This window comes from Anastrepha ludens, chromosome 3, assembly GCF_028408465.1.
Source record: "Anastrepha ludens isolate Willacy chromosome 3, idAnaLude1.1, whole genome shotgun sequence".
Lineage (NCBI taxonomy): Eukaryota > Metazoa > Arthropoda > Insecta > Diptera > Tephritidae > Anastrepha > Anastrepha ludens.
Window position 1 is genome coordinate 85,226,978 of NC_071499.1, and position 23,555 is coordinate 85,250,532.

At 36.6% G+C, this 23,555-nt stretch overlaps 1 protein-coding gene across 1 annotated transcript; it reads left to right on the forward strand.

Moving 5' to 3' along the window:
• The first annotated feature begins 5,424 nt into the window (after window positions 1–5,424).
• On the forward strand, window positions 5,425–13,344 carry LOC128858333 (venom carboxylesterase-6-like). The gene is made up of 8 exons (XM_054094509.1): window positions 5,425–5,740; window positions 9,603–9,746; window positions 9,816–10,155; window positions 11,600–11,802; window positions 11,876–12,223; window positions 12,292–12,457; window positions 12,532–12,667; window positions 12,728–13,344. The coding sequence occupies exons 1-8, from the start codon at window positions 5,495–5,497 to the stop codon at window positions 12,939–12,941; spliced, it is 1,797 nt and encodes a 598-aa protein (XP_053950484.1). The 5' UTR covers window positions 5,425–5,494; the 3' UTR covers window positions 12,942–13,344.
• Window positions 13,345–23,555: the final 10,211 nt, after the last annotated feature.

Consider the following 23,555-nt stretch of genomic DNA (forward strand, 5'->3'; position numbering starts at 1 on the left):
CGGAAAAGCTAGGGCTACCATTTAACCCCCATTGCAGAAGCTGTGAGGACCTTTCAGAGCAGGAGACTGTAGAGCACTTTCTCTGTAAATGGGTGTTCCTTTCTTCGGCAGCCTGGGCAGTGTGCCAACCTAAATCCCATCAATGTAGCAGGCTGTAGATATCTTCCAGTTGGAAGTTGGGGACATGGGGATTTACTGTGAACAATCACAAAACAATCGTATCTGTATCAAATAAGGTGTGAGTGACTGTAGGTTTATGCGTACTGTTGTCGAAATCGGCACCAAAATTAAAGCATGCAATCTTTACGGAGCTCAATTTTTGCTTATTCATGATAATAAAATATTTTTCTAAATACATACATATTTCATTTTTCAGACATGCTTATGAGATTACTGACATCATTAAATGAGAAGGTGTACCCAGAATATATTAAATATATTTTATGTCATATTAAACGAATTCAATTTTTTATAACTACACTTTTTACAATAATAACAATAACAATGCTCTATTTTGACAAGCAATTGAAAAAATGTTAAATGTTAAAGATTATTGTTGTTATAAGTATTTTATGTAAAAAAATCAGTATACAGGAATATGTTAATTATTTTGCGCACTCTTTATCTATACACTCATCAACCGGCAACCTCGCGTGTTGATAATCAGTTCTGCATGCGCTATGTATGCATGTGTATGTTTAAGTGATCAGATATGGATGACTTGCAGAAATAGCTGATATCGAATTAAAAACCAGTTCTGTGCAAAATTTTAGCTGAGTAGCTTTAAAACTAATATAGTCATTTATAAAAAAATTTAAATTAAAGCAGACTTGCTAAAAAAAATTAAAAACAAAAAGTAAAAAGGACATAAAATTTATTGAACGTTATTTTTTGTATCGTGTAACTATTTTATATACATGAAGGTTTAAACGGTTTTCCATTTCAAAACTTATGACGCAAGGTTTATTCTACATAAATGAGCTCTCAGCAGCCTCAAGTAAGTTTACAAAACCCGTTATCTACAAAACTGAAGCCAATCTGAGAAAACCTGAATCACTAAGAAATTTAGAAGGCCTCAATTAAGTAGGATCAGCTATATATATCAGGTCATCCCTTTATCCTCAAGCAAGCTCTGGGTCAGGTCGAATATGGAATAAAATGGACTTCGGAGGCCACTTGTGAGGTAACAATACCGGTTTTTTAGCATTCAAGTGCTATGAAAAATTCGACAATTAAAAAAAATCCTTCCTCGAGAAACATCTCTTTCAACAAATGTGTTTTAATTTGTTTGTTTCCGATGATTATGTTTCGAGTTATGATGTACAACTTTTTTTCGAGGCGCTTCTGTAGATTCGCTGTCACTCGCTCCATTATCAACATTTTGCAATGAAATTTTAACAAAATATTGTTCGCATATTGCAACATGGGTGATCGACTGAATAATCTAACACCATCTGTATCGCAAAAAAAATTCGTTTCGTAAATTTCTGAAATCACATTTTTTATTACATATATATTAGGCCGGGTCGATTTGTGGGGAGGCAAAAAAATCGCCCATTGCTCTGTGAAAATAATATTCTAGGGATCAATATAAGAAACTTTTCCGAAGGAACCATACCTCTAAAACGAGTTCTGATGTCCCCCAATTTGGGTCGAACTTTTTTGTTTCTTTTCTATAACTCACTTAAATTAATTTTTTCATTTACATATGTTCTGACTAAATAAATTTCTTAAGAGAAAAAATAGATATTATTATAAGTAAATAATAAATATTATTATAAATAAATAAAAATAAAGAAAAAACATAGCCATTTAGATGATTGTTTCATGTAAAGGCCAAAAATGGCGATATTTTTAAATTGGGGGACATCAGAATTCGTTTTAGAGGCGAGACGAATGGTAATCACGCACCAACCCATTCGGCGACTTCTATTACATGGAAGGGCATATTATATTGGTTTGAAGCCCAACGTACCAAAAATTTTAAAAATAAATTTTAATTCCTAGTCTATGTAGCATGGGGGCCCTTTCACCACCCCAATACATGCAGATAGCTTATTCTTATCAAATAACTACATATTTACTTATGCATACATACATACTCGTACGAGAGTTCATATAAATTTAAGGTCAAGTACGAAACAATTCTTCAAGACTGAAATAGAACTATAGAATTGCATAGAGCACAAATAAATTTATTCTTGATTATAAATTGCAAAAAATTTTCATACCTGTGCTCGTTAGCGCGCTAGGGTCTTATAATTTTGTTCAAATAACGGTCGCTTATAACGGTATTGGTTTTACATTCTTCTTCTCCTTAAAAGATTTTGTGTACCAAAAGATTTATGAAATACAAGACTCGCTGACGGAGGAGGCAAAAGGAGCGTCACTTTGTCGTGAGGAAATTTTAGATGAGGCCCAGAGAGTACTAATCAAAAAGTGTCCAAGTAGTAAGGGCTTGTTAATAAGAATTAAAGGTTGGGTGAAATCAATGTAAACAGAATAGGAAATATAAATTCAAAAAATTATTTGTAAACAAATATATTTACTTCTGAAAAATAAAAACAAAAAAGCAAAGCCCTATCCCTGCCTTAAGAAAAGATCATTTTCTCAACGTGCATCCGAAGTAACTCTTATTGTTACTGCTATATTGGAAACCGAACTCGAATTACAAGGTGGCGGTTTTCTAGGCGGCCGCCGTAGTGGAATGCGTTGGTGCCTGACTACCATTCGGTAGTGCATAGATTCGAATCTCCGAGCAACAGCAAAATAATATAACACGTTTTTTCTAATAGCGGTCACCGCTCGGCAAGCAATAGAGTGTATTTCTACCATGAAAAAGCTCCTCATAAAAACCCATTTGCCGTTCTTAGTCGGCTTAAAACTGTAGGTCCCTCCATTTGTGGAACAACATTAAGACGCACACCACAAATAGGAGGAGGAGCTCGGCCAAACACCTAAAAGAAGTGTATGTCCAAATATTTATTTATTGAAGTGAAACTTCTTTAGGCGCGTCGGAGGCCCCAAGGCAGATTGAAAATAGGCGAGTGAAACGGTAAGTTCGGAGCGTTACCGCAATCCGTCAAATGGGCGGGGCCAAGGAGCAGCTGCTCCTTCCCACTCTCGCCTATTCGCTCTCTCTCATTAATTTGTATATGCATGTTATGTTCCGCAATTATCTCTTTTATATACAAGTAAATAGCGTGTGGAGACTATAATAGAGGATTTTCGCTTTAAAAATTAGTTTGACACTGGTATTTGAACAAATTTCTATTGAAGAATACTTAGTTACACAACGAAATACTTCGTCTGGCCTTCTTCTTCTAGAAGATAAACCAGTGCAAAAATGCAAACGTCTCTAGCACACCCTGTAGCGAATAATTTCGAAATAATATGAACTGAAATGTATATAGCACACAAGTAAGCATTGAAGTAGACTGGCGACATGCAGGCAACCGACAATCGACAACCGACAACGGGTATTATAGATAGCCATAGCCCGTGCAAATGAGTGATGTGTGTGAGTATCAGATAAAGCGCCGATTGAATGTGTGTAAGCGGGAAAGCAATAAGAAACTGCTGTGAAGTAAATAGATGGTAGGTATGGAGGAGACGAAGAGATACAATGAGTGCGTTTGCCAAACGAGTGACGATAGTTGAAGTAGAAGGTTGTAAATTGACATTTCAACCGTTTCGGTGATCAAAGCAAATTGATTAACGCGCCAAAACTAGGCAAAAAATACCATTGGAAGTGCAAAGAAATGTCAACGTCAAGTGCAACACTGCACCCAAGTGTCAAATTTGAAGCTAATAAGGACAAAAATAAATAGTACAAATTTATGTGGAGTGATATAGAAAAAAAAAAAAAAAACCTGAATTTAACACGAGAGAGGGGGGAGAGATCTAAACCGGGGCTCCCATGCATGGAACAACCAACTTAGAAGTTTCACTTCTATCGTGCGTGAGTCTGACAGACCCTAGTTTTTTTTATTTTATTTTTTCCGGGGCATGAGGTCATTATGAAGAGGCCCCAGCTTGAGCTTTTTAACTACCTGCCAGAAAACCGTTTTTTGTCACATAGTCTAACAAAAGGAGAAGTTTGATAAATAGATTTAATTATAAATTAGTTAAACTTGTTTGTGATATTGCTTGTTTCTTTATTATACCGCTGGGATTTTTAATAATAATGTGGATTTATGTACATACAAAAATTCCACCAAACACGAATATTTCACTCTAGCATTTTCGTTTATTTTACTCTTAATGAAATGGGCAATTATGAAATACCTAAGTAATAATAAAAGAAAATCCGTAAGCTCAGTGTTGTAATAGTGGTTTTTGGAGCAAACATTTATTAAACGAAATTAAAAAAAAAATATTGGTAAATAAAAAAATCCCTTTATGCGCTAAAAATGTTAAATAGGCGAATTTTAAATTTCTCTTTTGATTTTATAATGTTGACACTATAAAATTTTCATATAAATGAAAATATAGCTGCCAAAAAACCAAAGTGACAGTTCATTCATGCGATACACATGCCGTTAGATTTGCATGTGGTTTTGCTTCACGATAAATCAAATATCAAACTGAGAATTATAAATTTCTCAAAAGTTGGAAGAAAATTGTGTTGTGCTTGTTGCCGTGCAGCGCTGGAAATCTCTTCCTACTTTCGATGAAACAAATTATTATTATTTTTCAATTAAGAGGATCGTCCATTTACAAAATCAGCAAAAGAACCATTTGCATTATATCGCATAAGATGATTTGCATGCGATCACCATCCGCATGTGGGGCAAGTGGTAAGTGAGACTACTTTATTTTTTGTATGATGGGCTTTTTTGTATCGAAAAAATTACAAATTATGTTTCCTTAAAACTCTTAATAAATACACTAACGAAAAAAGAACTAAAATACTCTAGTGATTCCATCACTTGAAAAAGATTACATTTTCAAAGTATTATACTTGAAAAAAATTTGCATCACCAGCACATAATTAATACCATTTACAAAAGATAATTCATGTAATGAAATTGAAAAACAAAACCTTTTGAAATGTGTTAGAACTAAAAGAAAAATTAATCAATTGCTTTGCTGTAAACTAAAGGAATGCCTCCGTGGTTGTAATTGTAATGCAATTGAACATAAAAATCCACTGAACATACAAATTATATTTAATTCCAATTTACAAATATTTCATCGAAAACATGCATACATACGCCTGGTTTACAAAATACATACAGTTCCACCCGAACTTGGACCCTTCATACGTAAGTACAGGTACATTGATCATACTTGTTTTGATTTATTGTACAATTTAACGAGCATTGTTCAGTGCCTATTTTAGTCTAATGCACAACGACGACGACGAAGATAACAGATACTGCATCAGAGAAATTTTTCCGCGTCTATTTCGTGAGAGCCAGAATCATATCAGTCGCTATTCAACCACCAAGTTAGGTGGATCGATTATATTGGGTGCGGTATAAAAATAAAAATGTTGAAGTATATAAACCGAGTGACCAGTGCTTTAATGCCTGCAATGATTTTTATACTTTGTCTTCTTGTTTGGAGTGATCTTTACGCATTAACCGCGGCGCGTACGTCGGATATTTTAAAAGTGCAACTACCACATGGAGGAGTACTAGTTGGACGTCATCAGGTCTCACATAAAGGACGTCATGTAAGAGCTTTTTTGGGTATACCCTATGCTCTGCCACCCGTTGGAGAATTGCGATTCAAGGTAAGTGACAAAATATACTAATATTGAATTCGATTTTTGACTAGTACTTCCGTGCAGTGAAATAGTTTGAAAGATTTTCGCACAATAAAATTTGATTGATTGATATCAACTTCAAGACATGTTAATTTGATAATAATATATATATATATATATTAGTGATGTTAACTAAAATTTTGCGATTTTTGAGTTATGACGACGTTGCAGCAAATGAGCGATATATGCAAAATTATAGTTTTACGGAGATTGCTATTTAGGTTTTGCAGTATACAAGTAAGCACTTACATACGCGGTTTGTATAGTTATAATAGGAATTGGTTTTATTGGAATTTGATTCATGGGCATTTTTTTGGACCAATCGGCACAAACTTTTTTGAGCGATTGTCAAATGATACGTCATCCAAGCAAAACTATTTTACGACCAAATCTTCAGGATAATTTATAAAGAAAAGAACAAAATTGGTCGAAATTAATAATGGACGCGAAAAATATTGGTCGGCTAAAATCATCATAACATAAAATTTGTATAAGCTATCAAAACAATTATTATTTCATTTTCTTCTTTTTTAAGTTTAGTATGTTAAGCAAAAAAGAAGGCGGCCGCCGTGGCCCAATGGGTTGGTGCCTGACTACTATTCGGAATTCAGAGAGAGAACGTCGGTTCGAATCTCGGTGAAAGATCAAAAAAATAAGAAAAAGTTTTTTCTAATAGCGGTCGCCCCACAGCAGGCAATGGCAAACCTCCGAGTGTATTTCTGCCATGAAAAAGCTCCTCATAAAAAAATATCTGCCGTTCGGAGTCGGCTTGAAACTGTAGGTCCCTCAATTTGTGGAACAACATCAAGACGCACACCACAAATAGGAGGAGGAGCTCGGCCAAACACACAAAACGGGTGCACGCGCCAACTATATATATATATATATTATGTTAAGCAAAAAACTCATATCAATTAAAAATGAACAATTTAGATTTGACTTCTGTCATTACGCGATGGACATTAGTTTTTGCCGCTCTCTGCCATTTCATATTGAACTGCTGCTCATTTTTAATTTATTTTTTGGTTTTTAACAATTTCCATTTAACAATTACCCAATATTTTTCAATGGGTCGCAATTGTAGACAGTTCGGTGAGTTGTGGTGCTTTTGAACAATATTTACCCCGTGGTTTTCATACCAGTTCATGGTAAGATGGCTATAATGACACGATGCTACATCGCGCTAGAACAGAACTTAGTCTGTATGCTTTTTTATGAATGGCAGCAAACGCTTATGCAAACACTCCCAAACACTACTTCATATGAATTTCTTGATTTATAGTGCCGGTGGTAATGAATGTTTTGCCTTTTACACCACACTGGCAGATGGCTGGACGAATCAAATATTTTTTAGAGAATTTTTCCCACATTTTTAGCTTAAAGGCATCTGAAACTCCTCATCTCTTCGTTGCAGTGTAAAACTCAACGCCCTGAATCAGCTTAAAGTCGGCTTTGACGTATGTTTCATCCTCCATAAGCACGCAGTCATATTTATGGATGACTTGACTGTATAATTTTGACGCACGTGCTTTAGCACTCTTATTTGGTTTATCGATTCGATTGGGTACTACAATCTTTTTATTTGATTGTAAACATTCACTTTTACGTACTTTTTGGACTTTTTGGATTTTGGACTGTCTTCACGAACTTCGCCCTTTAGCAAAGTGCTATAGCAAAGTAATTCCGTACACTAGAAAATAATAGTGGATCGTCGGCACAATGTATCATTACCATTAAGGGGTTATACGCAGTTATGAAGCAAATAAAAGACGGGTTGTCAAGGATTTATCCTGAAGAAACTTCAGAATATTTTAATTTGTAAATTTTTGGCGGTTATAAAAGCATCCTTCAAGAACGTAACAAAATTTTTTATTTATGAAAATGGTGATTATAGAGCGCGCCACAGGCGATTTCTGGAACCTCCTTTAAAAAAAGACGATTTACGGTGTACGTCGTAACTCAGGATTGGATTATCTGAAATCAAAAAACCAAACAAATTTTGTTATTGTAATATATTAGATTATCTAGTAATTAATCGTTCGGCTAATCAAAATAGTGAATTTTCACAAAATGGCAGCTTTTAAAAGAAATGATTTCGATTTTTACGTTAAAATTTGGCCGTAAATTGATTATAAAATGGAAAATAAGTATCAGATTTAAAAAAGGAACGATTAATTACTAGAAAATGTGTCTTTAAGCAGCCGTTTTCGAGATATCGTGTACACCGACTTGAAAAATGCCGTTTTGAAAAAAACACGTTTAAAGTTTCAATACCTACCTTAAAACGTGCCGAGGCATCTCTACATATTTAGGTATAACTCCGAAAGTATTGCTTAGATCTACTTCGTGCGTATACTTTTGAATATATGTACATTACAAAAATGCAATAAAAAAAATCGATTTTTTTGAAAGTCATAACTGCGTATAACCCCTTAAAATCTCAAACTTTACGATGGTAATATCAGACATATTAGCATCGGTGTTACGATATCTCAAAATTTAAAAAGCGGCCGATGTAAAAACTTCATTTAAGCAGTGATAAAGTGTTCATTTATTTAACACACATTTTTAGCTTTATAAGCTTTTTCAATTTATTACCGCATATACATACACTGGTGCTCACATAATTAAGTCACTTCATCATTTTACAGTATTCGCAATATTTTAATGCTAAATTCTTTTCTTTAGTTTTTTATAAAAATATAGTTCAATTTTTTAGACAGTTTTTTCCATACGATGTTTCCATATAAAGCATATGGTTGGAAGTGTTTTATACGGAAAACTTTAGCTCTCTCTCTCTCTAATTGGTGGGCAAAAATATTCAAATTGAATGCAAAGTATTGACTGACTTCAAACTTACATTTTAATTTATTTGGGATATAAAAATGCATACTAAGAAATTTTCTGGAATTGTTTTTTTTTTGTTTTTTATATATTATTGTTAATCCTTATTACTATTTTTCTCATGCTATAATATATTAAAAAATTACTTTCCGTGAAGTCCATCCAAAAACGGTTGTTGTGCCAGAAACAATCGATGATGTGCGTCAATTGATAACACAAGATAGCCATGTGACAAATGACTCGATAGGTGATTCCTTGGGTATTTGTGGGACCAGCATACATTCAATATTTTGGACAAAAGTATAGAATTTGTCCGTTGTGATACCATACTGGGGGAGGGGAAGGGAAAAGGAGAAGGAAAGGAGACCAGACAGGTGGAATAAAAGGAGGAAGGAGCGTGGACTAGAGAATGACGACCAACAGAGGCAATTTACGTTTGTATTAACCGCTTCAGGAACTGTTGAATTACACCAGTTGTGTGATATTGAAACCTACAGAGTCCGCCGGTGTAGCGAAAAAGTGAGTGCCCAGATGTCTAAGCTTTTACCCAACGCTAGCAGGGCAGCTGAGAAGAAGGTTTTGAGATGATTCCCCCACGAGATACTCCACCATTTTAAATTATATTTTTATAAAAAAATAACGAAAAAAATGTAGCTCGACAAATTGTGCAAACATTGCAAACAGATAAAGTGACTTACCTACATATGTGAGCACAAGTGTACATGCATATACTAAATATAAAAAAGTAAGTAATCTAGCATTTGAGGCTAAAGTCTAAGTGAACTGCACTCTAATCAAATAAACAGATAAATAAATGAAACAAAAGAATAAAAATAAAAATATAAATAAACCCAAGTACTTAAATAGCACAGGCATTCTTATCATGTTGCCTTTTTACTTTTTTACCCACCCGCCCTCGTTTACTTAGTATATAAACTTATATATTCATAAAACAATTGTTTTTTACTTACTCTTTCTTTATTAGCCACCTGTGCCGTATGGCTCTTGGTTGGGTGAGCGACTCGCTGTACAAGATTCAGATGTTTGTATACATCGTGATCCTTTCACACGGCAAATGGAAATCCACGGCAGCGAGGATTGTCTGTATCTAAATGTTTACACTCCAGAGGTAAATCTTCTTATTTGCATAAATATTCGTAACACATAAATACATAGTTATACAATGTTTCCTTCAAAGCAACCCAAATCATCGAAACCCTTGCCGGTTATGTTCCATATACACGGCGGTGGTTTTATAAGCGGTTCCGGCATAAGCAGCTACTATCCTCCGGATTACTTACTCGATCATGATATCATACTCGTTTCGGGCAATTACCGCTTAGGCCCACTCGGTTTCCTGAGCTCTGAAACTTTAGACTGTCCCGGCAATTTCGGCTTAAAGGATCAAGTGGAAATGTTGCGTTGGGTGCAGAAAAATATTGCAGCTTTCGGTGGAGATCCGAATAGTGTAACGATATTCGGTAATAGCGCGGGTAGTGCTAGTGTCACATACCAGTTGATCTCAAATTCAACAAAAGGTAAAGGATTTGAAACTCATTTAAAATTTCTACAAACGGAGTTTTTATAACAATGTCAATACAGCACTAAAAAAATAACAAAGTTCCCAAAACTTCTAATGATAAAGCGAGACCAATATTTTTAGAGGAGCCAAATTAATATGAAACGGCTTAGCAAATCACAAGAGGCATACATCTCAGGCATAAAATAATAATGTTCAACTATTTTTTTAAGCAGCCGCCGTAGTCGAATGCGTTGGTGCGTGACTACCATTCGTAGATGGCCGAAACCTCGGGCACGAAACACCAAAGGATAAGAAAAATGTTTCTGGTAGCACTCGCGGCTCGACAGTCAATGACAAACATCCGGGTATATTTTAGGCATGAAAAAGCTGCTAATAAAAACCATCTGCCATTCGGAGTCGGCTTAAATCTGTAGGCATCTCAATTTGTGAAAAAAATATGAAGACGCTGACCACAAATAGATAAAGAACTCGGCCAAACACCTACCAAAGGGCATATGCGCCAATTATATATATTGGATTGGGCAATAAGTTCGTAGCATTTTTACCGAAGGCTTTTATTTAAGCAAAAACCAATAATTGTATCAATAAGTTAATCAATTAGGTATATATTCGCCATTGCTTTTGACAACCTCTTCCCACCTCTCCATCAATCTGCTGATGCCCTTCCGCCAAAAATCGCCTGGTCTGGTGTCAAAGAAGCTTTTGAGCCAGTTTTTAAGTAACTCTTTGTTACAGAAGGTAACGCTCTTCATATAGTGCGGAAAAGATGATAAACGGTCGGTGCAAGATCCGGATAATACGACGGATGTTGAAGAACCTCCCATTCGATATCTTGGAGTGCGGCTTTGGTAGCTTGTGCAACATGGGGCTTGGCGTTGTCGTGAAGGAGTATGGTTTGACCATGTCGATACGATATTTCCAGTCGAATGGCCTCATTCACGTGGTGTAGCTGGACAATGTAGAGCTCCTTGTTGGCCGTGGCATTCTTTCCGAGCATTTTCCAGTGCCCCATGCCCTCCAAGTCCCACCAAACACATATCATGATCTTCTTTTGATGAATATACGCCTTGCTTCTCGGATTTGGCGTATCTCCTGGTGCCACCCAGTCTCCCACTCCTTTCTTTGTTTCATATTGATGTATAGGCACCATTTCTCAACTGCCGTGACGATTTGGTACAAAAATCGAATGTTGCGCGATGGCGGGCAATAACCGAAAGTCTTCTCAGAAAAAATTTACAAAAGCACATAGAACAAATATATTATGTATAAATAATATATCCCCTTAAAGTAGAGTACTAAAATTTCGTCACATATTTCAAAATATCATACGCGCTTGGCGGAGTCTTGTTTTTTGATAAAGAAAAAACAAAATAAAAAAACAATACTTTTGTTTTATAGTGTAGTTGTACATGTATATAATTGTATGTATATATTTCCAGGTCTCTTCCACAAAGCCATTGCACAATCGGGCACCTATTTCTGTCCATGGGGACAACCAGAGCATAAAGGTATTGCCGCAAAGCGTGCCCGAGAGGTGGCACAAATGGTTGGCTGCAATCCTGAGGAAAAATGGCAAAAACTATTGCGGTGTTTGCGCACCAAGAATGCTGATGATATTGTTGCAACACTTTATGAATTTTTCGTTAGTTTACGAAACAATTGCAAATAACTTTGCAAAAACTAATAAATTCCTTTCCTTGGATCTCTTCATGTAGGAATGGGACTTCGATCCGGCGGTACCATTTCAACCAGTCGTGGAGCCACCACATAAGGACGCATTCCTCACAGCTTCACCACGTGATACCGACATACCACATGGTTTCTCCTTACCCCTCATAATGGGAATCACTTCAGAGGAGGGTCTACTTAAGACCGTACCGATTCTTAACTTGCCTGGTCTCTTGGACGAATATAAAACACAATTTAATACGATTCTACCAATTCAACTACAGTACGATCATCATTCACCAGAGGTGCGCGAAGAAATTACAAAAAAAATTGAAGATTTTTACTTTAAAGAGGGGCATACGTATGACAAATACAACCATCAAAATTTTACAGATGTAAGTCTTTGCAAAAAAACAAAAAATTGATTGTTTTCTCTATGCTTCTTCTTGATATTCTTTGGTAGCTTCTTTCAGATGGCATGTTTGTTGTTGGTGTTGATGAATATATACACCAGCGTGTAGAAGCTCAAAATTCATTGGATTTGCCTCCATTTTATGTATATATCTTCGAACACCGCGCCCCAGCTAGTTTATCAGAGCTTTTCGAAGGTGGAAGCGAGGATTTTTATGGTATTGTAAAAAAGTTAATCTTCATTCCAAACTTTGCAGTTTTTTAAATAGCTCGAATTATTTACCTACTTTAGGTGTCTGTCATGCTGAGGAATTGCAATACCTCTTTCCAGTAGGACTAAAGTGGTTCGTAAGCGCAACACCCACTGAAGACGACGTGAAACTCCGTGAGGCTATTCTACAGATGTGGGTGAACTTCGCTACAGAAGGGTGACTCTTTGTGTATTATTTATTTAGATGAATTTCTAAAATGCAATTAACTTTCCACAGTAACCCAACGCCCACGCAGTCTGCTCTTCCGCAGTGGGAGCCAGTCAAAGGCTATCCCGTGAATTATGCCCAATTGGGGCACAAAAGCCCAGAAGAATTTACAATACTGCAAATGGAGCGGGATGTCTATGGAAATCGTATAAAGTTCTGGCAACAACTTCAAGCTCATATTCCAGCAGAACAGCGCAAAAGAAAAATAAGAGATGAACTATAAGCAACGGAAGTGTCGAAATTGACCTAGATGTACATGCATAGTATTACTAAGATGTATTGCATATACGAGTATATAATGTTTGCTTTTTGGCACAGTTATAATTTTGTTAAACATAATGTGGCATACATCTGTGGACGTTTTCGAAAACAACTTATGTGACTTTAACAGGTTTTGCTTTGAAGCTAATAAATGTTATTAAATTAGTTGCTCAAGCTACGGCTTGATTAGTTGATTAAATATGTGGGGAAAATCGAATAATTTAGTGTCTTACAGAAAAAAATGCCATGTCCACTTATGTTGTTTTATCAAGAGTACACAAATGTGTATGGTATGGAATAACTTTGATTATAATATTTCTGAAACTAATATGTAATTACAAAACTTGCAATAATTTTCTTCACATAATGTAAACATTTTGTCGTGGGAAGTCTTTTTTCTCGAAGTAGTGAGAAAAAGATAGGAAGGAACTTTGGGGGTTAGGTTAGGTTAGGTTATGGTGGTAGTCGGTCCGTATGACCAACTCACTTAGACCTCACAGGTCCGTTGTGATACCACTGTGTGACACGGGAACCTTGTTTATTTACTTTCGTGAAACCATTTTGAGGCTCTTATGAAGCGCAGGATTGGTCTGATCCCCGCGCCAGATAGTTCTGTAAGAGAATTGAAAAAGTGTTTACCTAGACAACCTGCTCTGATTTTAGCTAAGGCTGGACAATTGCAAAGGAAGTGCTCTACTGTTTCTTCCTCCTCCTCATCTCTACAGCTTCTACAATATTCATTATACTCCTAGTCTCAAGGAATGCCTTCCAAATAGCCAGTGGCCGGTAACTCAAGCCACGACCTTCGAGATGTCTTCGCTTGAGAGGCTAAGCTTTGTTCTTTTCTTGTTTATTTGCGTAGTAGCCTAGCTGTTACGCATGTATCTTATTCTTCCCATGACCTATTGGCCTCTTGGGTAATGTTGTTTTTTACTATTAATTTACTCGTGGCCAAAGGTATTCCAATGGTACTTTTATCACGGAATAGTTGAAGAGCAGTACCTTTTCTGGCTAGCTCATCAGCTTAACAGTTTCCCTCAATATCTCTGTGTCCCGGAACCCAAATAAGGCTGACCTTGGGCTGCTCGGCATTCCTGTGCAACCTTTGATCTTAGTATAGCCGCATTCATTGATTTAATGGCCGCTTGGCTATCCGAGAATATATTTATAGTCGTTTTTGTTACGGCATGCATATTTAGGTATGTAGCCACTTCTTTTATGGCTAGAACTTCTGCCTGATAGCCGCTGCAGTAGTCTGGTAGTCGAACGGATAGTCCCAGTCCTAATTCTTTCGAAAATACTCCATAGCCAATTTTATCGTCTAGCTTGGAGCCATCTGTATAAAAATTTAATTCCCATCTCCATGGCCTTGGTTTGGGGGTTAAACACCTGCTTAAATATTTTAATTTGTAATGCGACTTCTTCGCTCCTAACTTTGCCGAGGGGGGAAGGGGTGCGAAATGCGCCTTTTTCAAAATTTTTTTTTTTTTCTATTTTGGTGAACTTTAGCACCATCAACCTTCAATATCATATATACTATAGCCTTATATATAGATGTTTGTATTAGCAGGAGCTAACCCTTGAGGCGGCCGCCATAGCCGAATGGGTTGGTGCGTGACTACTATTCGGAATTCGCAGAGAGAACGTTGGTTCGAGTCTCGGTGAAACACCAAAATTAAGAAAAACATTATTCTAATAGCGATCGCCCCTCGGCAGGCAATGGCAAACCTCCGAGTGTATTTCTGCCATGAAAAAGCTCCTCGTGAAAATATCTGCCACCTTTAACAGTTTTATTTCGGGTTCTATACATTTTCGAAGAGATGAGGCAGACCTTAATCTACCTTGATTACAATTTAAATACTATGGATAATCCAGAAAGAGCAAAAAAAACATGTACAACCCTACAAATATAGCAATTGAATTTGAAATCTAACGGAATTTGTAAAACATGATAAAATTTATGAGCAATTTCTTAGGTGCAAGAGTTTTGAAAATACGCAATTTACCTGTTTCTTAACAAATACCCGTCAAGGCGGCGATAATCGCCATGTACAGAATACCATTAACCGACTCTCAGCGATTTTGAAGGAATCAGCTGATTGACTGATGTAACAGGGGGCAGGACAACAGTTTGTTTACAACAAAACTGAGATTGTGTTGATGATATACAAAAAAAAATCAACACAGTTTTCGCTCATGTTGCTTCGTTGCTAATGAACAACGACTGATTGGACGAGTGTGTGAATACATATGAAATTAACGGGCAGAATTATGCTGCCGAGTACCCGGTGACGTGGCAAGCAAAGTTACTCTCGGCCAGGTTTGGCCAATAACTATATTGAAAAAAAAATTGAAGGGGACTTCGGCTGCCACGTCACGAGAATGATTCGCCAGCCGAATTCTGCACGATCATTTCACATGCATCACACACTCGCCCAATCAGACGTTGTTCATTAGCAACGAAGCAACATGAACGAAGACTGTGTTGATTTTTTCATACGAGGTGTGTTCAAAAAGTGTCGAAAATTTTGAATATTCGCAGGTTACGTATATTCGAATTCGATTCGATTTTTTTGTGGCGATATTTTGGTACTCATGCCGACGTGTTAGGCCATTTTGAATGTTCAGTTAATTGCATAGATAACTAGATGTGAAACTTATTCATTTTGAGAGAGAGCGCGCCCATGAGGACGTTTAAAAACTTGGCAGCACTCACACATTATGGGATTTTGAACAGCTGATAGGCGAAATGGCAGACTGCCAGAAGAAACGCGCCAAAAATAACAGACGAAAACAGTTCGTTTTTGCTTAATGGAGAAATGACGTGTTAAAATGTTTATAATTATTTGTCTTAAAATTAATTCAATTGAAATGTAATAATTTGAATTTAAGTGAGTTTGTAGAATCCAAAGCTCGTTATATCCTTTTCGACTTCTACTTTTAATTAGTCTTATGTACATAATGCAATTTTATTGAAAACTGTGTGTTGGTTTATGTAAATTTGTATATACGTAAATATTTTATGGTTGAAAAGCGTAGGAAAGGGAACTGAGTTTGTGTTTGAGATATTTTACAAAAATTAAAGGTAATCTGCTTTAACTTATTCTGTTCGTTGTTTGAGAATTTTTTTTTGTTACCCAATTTCTGTGTTATATTAAAAAATCACAATAAGTCATGTTTTTAATTATAACTTATGTTTTTCGCGTTCATTACTTTATTATTATTAAATTACTTTTGTATTTCAGTTTTAAATAATTTCATTTACATATAAATTTTTAAATTTTTTGCTTATTTATGTACATATTTCATACGAAGTGTGCTTATTTTTAGTATATGTAGGTGTTTACGAGTGATATAAGGCTATTGGGCAACCGCACACTAAATACTAACCTCAATGGTGGTGTGGAAACTAAAAATTCCAGACCTTTGGTTCAAAAATACCCAATTCATGTTTCTACCGGTGTGGCAATATTGGAAAATGTTATAAAAAATGCACATTTTTCAGCGCTCTCACGAGAAAAAGAGTTTCACATCTAGTCATCTATGGTTAATTGTTGACAGCTGCTTTGCTTGCACGTGCTTCGGCTCGTCTTCAATTTTTACCTTTCCAAAAATACGGATCAAAGAACCAGTATCAAATTCCGTGTGAAAAACGAAATTAAGTGCATTCCGAATGTTGACTGTGTCATACGGAGAAGCTACTTTGGACCAAAGCAACGTTTATCGGTGGTACAAAATGTTCTTAGAAGGCCGAGAAGATGTGAACGACGAAAAGCGTGCCGGACGCCCGAGCACTTCAACAACAGACGAAAAAATTGATGAAGTCAAGAAAATGGTATTGGCCAATCGTCGAATCACCGTTAGAGAAGTTGCTGAGGACCTGGACATATCGATTGACTAGTGCCATTCGATTTTTTTCAATGATTTGGGTATGAGACGGGTCGCCGCAAAATTCGTACCAAAACTCCTCAATTTCGACCAATAGCAGTATCGCATGAACATTGCTAATGAGATGTTTGACTCTGTCCGCGACGACTCAAATTTGCTCCTGAGGGTCATAACTGGTGACGAATCGTAGGTTTATGGTTATGACGTAAAAACCAAAGCTCAATCATCTCAATGGAAACTGCCGCACAAACCAAGACCGAAAAAAGCGCGCCAAGTTCGGTCGTGTGTAAAAGTTTTGCTTATCGTTTTCTTCGATTGCAGGGGCGTTGTGTATCATGAGTTCTTGCCACAGGGTAAAACAGTCGATAAGGAATATTACCTGCAAGTTATGCGCAACTTGCGCGAAGCAATCCGCTAGTTAGGCCCGGATTTATGGAAGAACAAAAATTGGCTCTTGCATCACGATAACGTCCCTGCTCACACATCGTTACTTGTGCGCGACTTTTTGGCCAAAAACAACACACTAATGATGCCACAGCCACCGTATTCCCCAGAAATGGCCCCCTGTGACTTTTTCTTGTTCCCGAAACTGAAGAGACCCATGAAAGGACGACGCTACGCTACGATTCACGAGATAAAGTCGGCATCGAAGAAGAAGCTGAACAAGATAAGAAAAAATGATTTTTTCAAGTGCTTCGAAGATTGGAGAAAACTTTGGCACAAGTGCATAATATCTCATAGGGATTATTTTGAAGGGGATAAAATAGATATTAATGAATAAATAAATAATTTTTGAAAAAACACAAAATTCGCGATACTTTTTGAACACACCTCGTATATCAGTCTTATTGCCAGCCAAAATCTGCACGAGAATTTCACACACATTTACACACTCGCCCAATCAGTAGCTGTTCAGACCGCAAAGAAATGGCATTGTGTTAATTTTTTTCGTATATCACTAACACATTCTTAGTTTTTTCGTATCAATCAATTTTCGAGGAATCGCTGTGAAAAGATTTGTAGTCTTCCGGATGCTATTCGTATCCAAAAAGCCCTACTAAAAGATCACTCAAACGGCATTAGTACCCTGAAAAAGCCAGATGGAAGCTGCACAAGGAATCCAGAGGAAACCAGTCAACTTCTGCTGGACACTCACTTCCCTGGATCACTTGTGCTAGACGAGATCTCTGTACCGGCAGAAACTACTACATCTGCGGGTGCTGAGAACTTGAAACTAGCAAACAAGCTATTCCATGAAAAGCGGGTACAATGGGCGATATCAACATTCAGCCCATACAAATCTCCTGGTCCTGATGGGATATTCCCCTGTCTCTTACAGCAGGGTGCACACCATATTATCCCTAATTTGACCAGACTATACAAAGCAAGCTTACTGCTAGGATATTTGCCTACAAAATGGGCTGAGGTTAAGGTTGTATTTATTCCAAAGGTAGGGAAAAAACCCGAACAATTGCCTAAATCATACAGACCAATTAGTCTCAGCTCATTTTTCCTTAAAACAATGGAAAAAATAGTTGATCAGTATATTAGGGAAAACAATCTAGCTAAATTCCCACTGCATCGACTTCAATTTGCCTATCAACAGGGAAAATCCACTGAGACTGCAATACACAGCCTGGTAACAGTTATTGAAAAGGCTATTGAGTCCAAACAGATAGCTCTATGTGCATTTATTGACATATCAGGAGCTTTTGATAACACCTCCTATGAGGCAATCTATAATGCCCTATATCTAAAGGAGGTACCTGAACCCATCACTAGATGGATAATATTCATGCTGAAATCTAGGACGATCAGCACCGAACTAGGAGGAACAATCAAATCTATTAAAGCCACAAGAGGTTGCCCTCAAGGTGGCGTACTTTCTCCTCTTTTGTGGACTCTAGTCATAGATGAACTTCTCCACAAACTGAATAACCTAGGATTTCACACTCAGGGTTACGCTGATGACCTAGTAGTTTATGTATTAGGCTGGCATGAGGAAACCATTCCGGATCGCATGCAGCAAGCCCTTACAATAATAAACAAATGGTGCACGGAAAAAGGGCTCTCCATCAACCCAACACTTGTACCGTTTACTAGGAGAAGTAACATAAATCTCAAATGTCCGACCCTTAATAGAACAACACTTGAACTGCACTTGAACACTTGAACTGCCGACAGAAGCGAACTATCTTGGCGTCAGTCTTGACAAAACGCTTACGTGGAATTCCCATATTGAGAGAGTTACTTCAAAAGCCACAAGGGCATTCTTTGCCTGTACAAGGCTTTTTGGTAAGACATGGGGATTAAACCCTAGAATGGCCTTCTGGACATTCACCACAGTTGTGAAACCCATAGTCACTTATGCATCCTTAGCATGGTGGCCCAAGGTCAATCAAAGAAAGGCAGCAAACGAATTAAGCAAACTGCATCGCCTGGTAAGTGTTGGTATTACAGGGGCTATGAAAACATGTCCCACGGATGCATTGGGTGTGCTCCTGAACATACCACCGCTTCCAATTCTAATTGAAAGGGAAGCTCGCTCGAGTGCCTTAAGATTCAAAGGTATATCTGAACTTAAAAGTGGGGATATGAAAGGACATTTAAAGATCTTAGAAGACTTCCTACATAGTCCCATTCTTCATAGGGATGATATACTATCACCCAAACCAATACTCTTCAGGAACTTCCAAGTTATAATTAATGGACGAACAGACTGGAGAACTAACTCTATTACTTTCAAACCTGGCTCCCAGCTATGGTTTACTGATGGGTCCAAATTGGAAAATGGTAGAACAGGGGCAGGAATCAATGGGCCCAAATTCAAAAAATCGATTCCGATGGGATCCTACCCAACAATATTCCAGGCAGAAATACATGCCATTGAAATATGTGTGAGAGAATGCCCTAGAAGGAAAATGAGAGGTGCTCACATCTACATACTTTCAGATAGCCAAGCGGCTCTCAAAGCCCTTCTATCAACAACTATCACCTCTAAATTGGTAAATGATTGCCTAAACCTTCTAAACATAGGAAACCTCAACATAGTAACACTATGCTGGATTCCGGGACATGAAGGACATGAGGGAAATAAAATGGCTGATGACCTTGCAAAACAAGGAGCAAATATGCAACTCACTGGTCCTGAGCCTTTCTGTGGACTGACAAAAGGCCACATTAATGAATTCCTTAAGAAATTGGAAGAAAGAAAACTTGCCGCACACTGGCTAAACTGTGCCGGTCAGCGTCAAGCCAAACTATTCCTAAGTCCCAACAAAGGAATATCTGACAAACTTCTCTCACTAAACAGAGTAGATCTGCGTCTTTTAACAGGATACCTTACAGGTCACTGCAGCCTGAGGTATCATCTAAATAATATTGGTCTATCCGAGAGCAATGACTGCCGCTTTTGCGAAATGGACATAGAAAGCTCAGAACATGTGCTTTGTGAATGTCCTGCGTTGGGCAGACAAAGACTTCACCACCTTGGTGGTATCGTAGTATCTCCATGCAATCTTTGGAACAACAAACCCAAAACTGTGCTAAAATTTCTAAAAAGCCAAAACCTCTAGGGTTACAAAATAGGCCTTTCACAATAGATCAGCTCTGGTCGCAGTGCGTAATGGCCTTCTAATAATAATAATAGTTCTTTCGTAAACAAACCGATTCGTAGCTCCTGCTATGTCTGCCACCGACCGATTCTGCCAAATTCGCTGACAGCCGAATTATGGTCTGGTATCAGCCACACCATAAAATTCTTTGCACTATGAGCTAAATCTTGTAATCATCATCCTTATCAAAAATGTTCAGATGTTTATCAACACAATCTCACATTTTACTTTCAGGGATTTCAGGAGAAATCCAGTAGTAACTATCAATATCGATATATGGATGTGCTAGAAGAGATGTGCTATCTAGGTGTCTAGTCAAATTTTCGAAACTTTCAGTTTTATTCAAAATGTTCGCCAAAGTGGAGGTAAGATTTTTTAATAGCTTTTTTTACTAACTAAAATATTTCTTTTTATAACTTATAGCATTCGACCGCCGTAGCCGAATGGGTTGGTGCCTGACTACCATTCGGAATTCAGAGAGAGAACGTCGGTTCGACTCTCAGTGAAAGATCAAAATTAAGAAAAAGTTTTTTCTAATAGCGGTCGCCCCTCGGCAGGCAATGGCAAACCTCCGAGTGTATTTCTGCCATGAAAAAGCTCCTCATAAAAATATCTGCCGTTCGGAGTCGGCTTGATACTGTAGGTCCCTCCATTTGTGGAACAACATCAAGACGCACACCACAAATAGGGGGAGGAGCTCGGCCAAACACCCAAAAAGGGTATACACGCCAATTATATATATATATATATAGTGGCCTTATCGCATAATCGGACAATCAGCACTCCTTTTGCTCCAAAACTACGCACTTTGATTTTGATTTTATTTTTTTGCTAATTTTTTATGCTTAACTTGTGCAATTATGAAATTTTATGCTTGTGAAATTTAAATTCGTGGCAATTCGTTTCACCATTGAACTGAAAGAAATTATACGGAACACGATTTTCCACAGCAATCAATTATTCCGACAACGAAATTCTTTTTAGAAAAATGTGGGTTTCTATTGCATTTAACTACTTTGCATCATTCTACGGTATAAACCGCGAACAAAAACTCTCTCTTATCACCAAGAGCGGAATAGCCCGCGTGAACAAAAACTCTCTCTTATCACCATGAACAGAATATAATCCGCAATAAATTAAGTTTTTATTAAAGTTTTAGGAAAATAAATAATTTTGGTAAATCTGTAATTCTTTTTCATTAAAACAAACAAGACGTGCAGTCTTGCCGACGCAAGGTAAAGGGTTTTTCAATGGGCGCGGGTCGATTTTGGCGCCATTTTGTTTTGGTGACATCTGTCAAATATTTTGTTTATTATTCAGTTGTTTATGCCAAATCATCATGGCAAGTTACACGATTGAACAGCACGTTCAAATGATACAACTTTATTATCAAAATGAGTGTTCATTGACGCAAACGTTACGCGCATTGCGCCCATTTTTCGGTAGACGTGGTGGCCCTTCCAATTTCTTATGGCCCATATTGAACCATATGCACCTAGACGACATGTGGTTCCAGCAGGACGGCGCTACGTGCCACACAGCAAACGCCATTTTATTCCATTTCAACATCTACCTACCCTTATTGAAAAACCCTATATTATGGAAACAAGGTATTTTGAGTACATCGCCCAGAGTTAATGTTTTATTGTATATCCTTTTACAGTAATAACTGCTTATAAGCACCTCGACATTGAGGCAAAACCTCTTTTAGCGTCGAGTTGTTGCGCTCAAGGTGCGAACAATTTGAAAAATACGGTGCTCATTGTCCGATTATGCGATTGGGCCACTCACTGTACATGAAATAACTAAATCACGTTTTCAAGATTCGTGAAATAAAATTTGTAATTTATATTAAGTTTTAGTATTTTTAATATATTTTTAATGAAATAAAGACCAGTTTGTTTTTGTTCATTTCTTTGTTTCTCTTTTCTCTTCAGATTTAAGTAGCAATTTTCTTAAAACACTAGAAATTAATTACATTTTAAACATTTCACTTGATTTGAATTTTTCTCATTTCATAACTTGTTTTAGCTATTGTTGCAGGTTATTTATTTGCTAGTTATGTTGTTGCTTTTGTTTAATTACAAGTTTTTATTATGCATTTCTTGCAATTTTCTGTTAGTATAATAAATCTATATATTTGATACAATTTTGAATCCCGTTATATGTAAAATTTATTTATTTCTGTGTATGCACTCTTTACAGTTTTTCAGTTGACTATGAATAAATAAAATAAAACAAATTATTGAAAATAGCTTTAACAAATGTTATAATTTAATTCTTTAATTTTTTCCAGTTCATATTTAAATAGTTTTAACCAAAATTAAAAATTTAACACAAAAAAAAAACATTGCGTTTTATACATAAAATAGCCACAAAACACACACACAAATTAACTTTAAGCGATATAAATAATTTATGTATGTATTTGTAAATATACAAGAGTATATAAGTATGTACGTTTGTATTTATAAATAAATTAACAGCAGCATAAAATAAATAACAAAATTTGTGACACACACTTTAATGTCGATTGAAGAAATTCTCAATTTCTATGAGTCATAATTATTACATCTTGCTTTATTATAAATAGGCTTCTTTTTCCTGTTTTTTGTTTTTTTTTTGTTTTTAGTGTGAGTAGAGGTGTATTTAGCTTACATATATAAGTGTATATGTGGGTGTTATGTTCGCTTTTTATTGGCAATTGCACATAATGATTAGATGATCCCAAAATTTTTGGTTGACATTTGGGAGGATTAAATTTTTTTTATTAGCTGCATTTTTTCTTTTTTGCAAAATAGTCTCTTTTTCTTTACCAATATGGGTTTGAACTTAATAGCTTTTGTTGTTGGAGTATTACTCGTAATTGGTTTCTATACCTATTTCCATATACCTGAATATACACACATGATAGGTAAGCACCACCCTATGTATGTGTGCACGTGTAGTAGTTAGGTGTACCGTTTTTTGTTGTGTTGTGTTGTTTATGTTGTACAAAATTTAGTGAGAAAAAAGAAAATATTTTACTTTTCCCTACTAATTTAAACGCCATCTGCAGCCATAGTTGTTGTTGT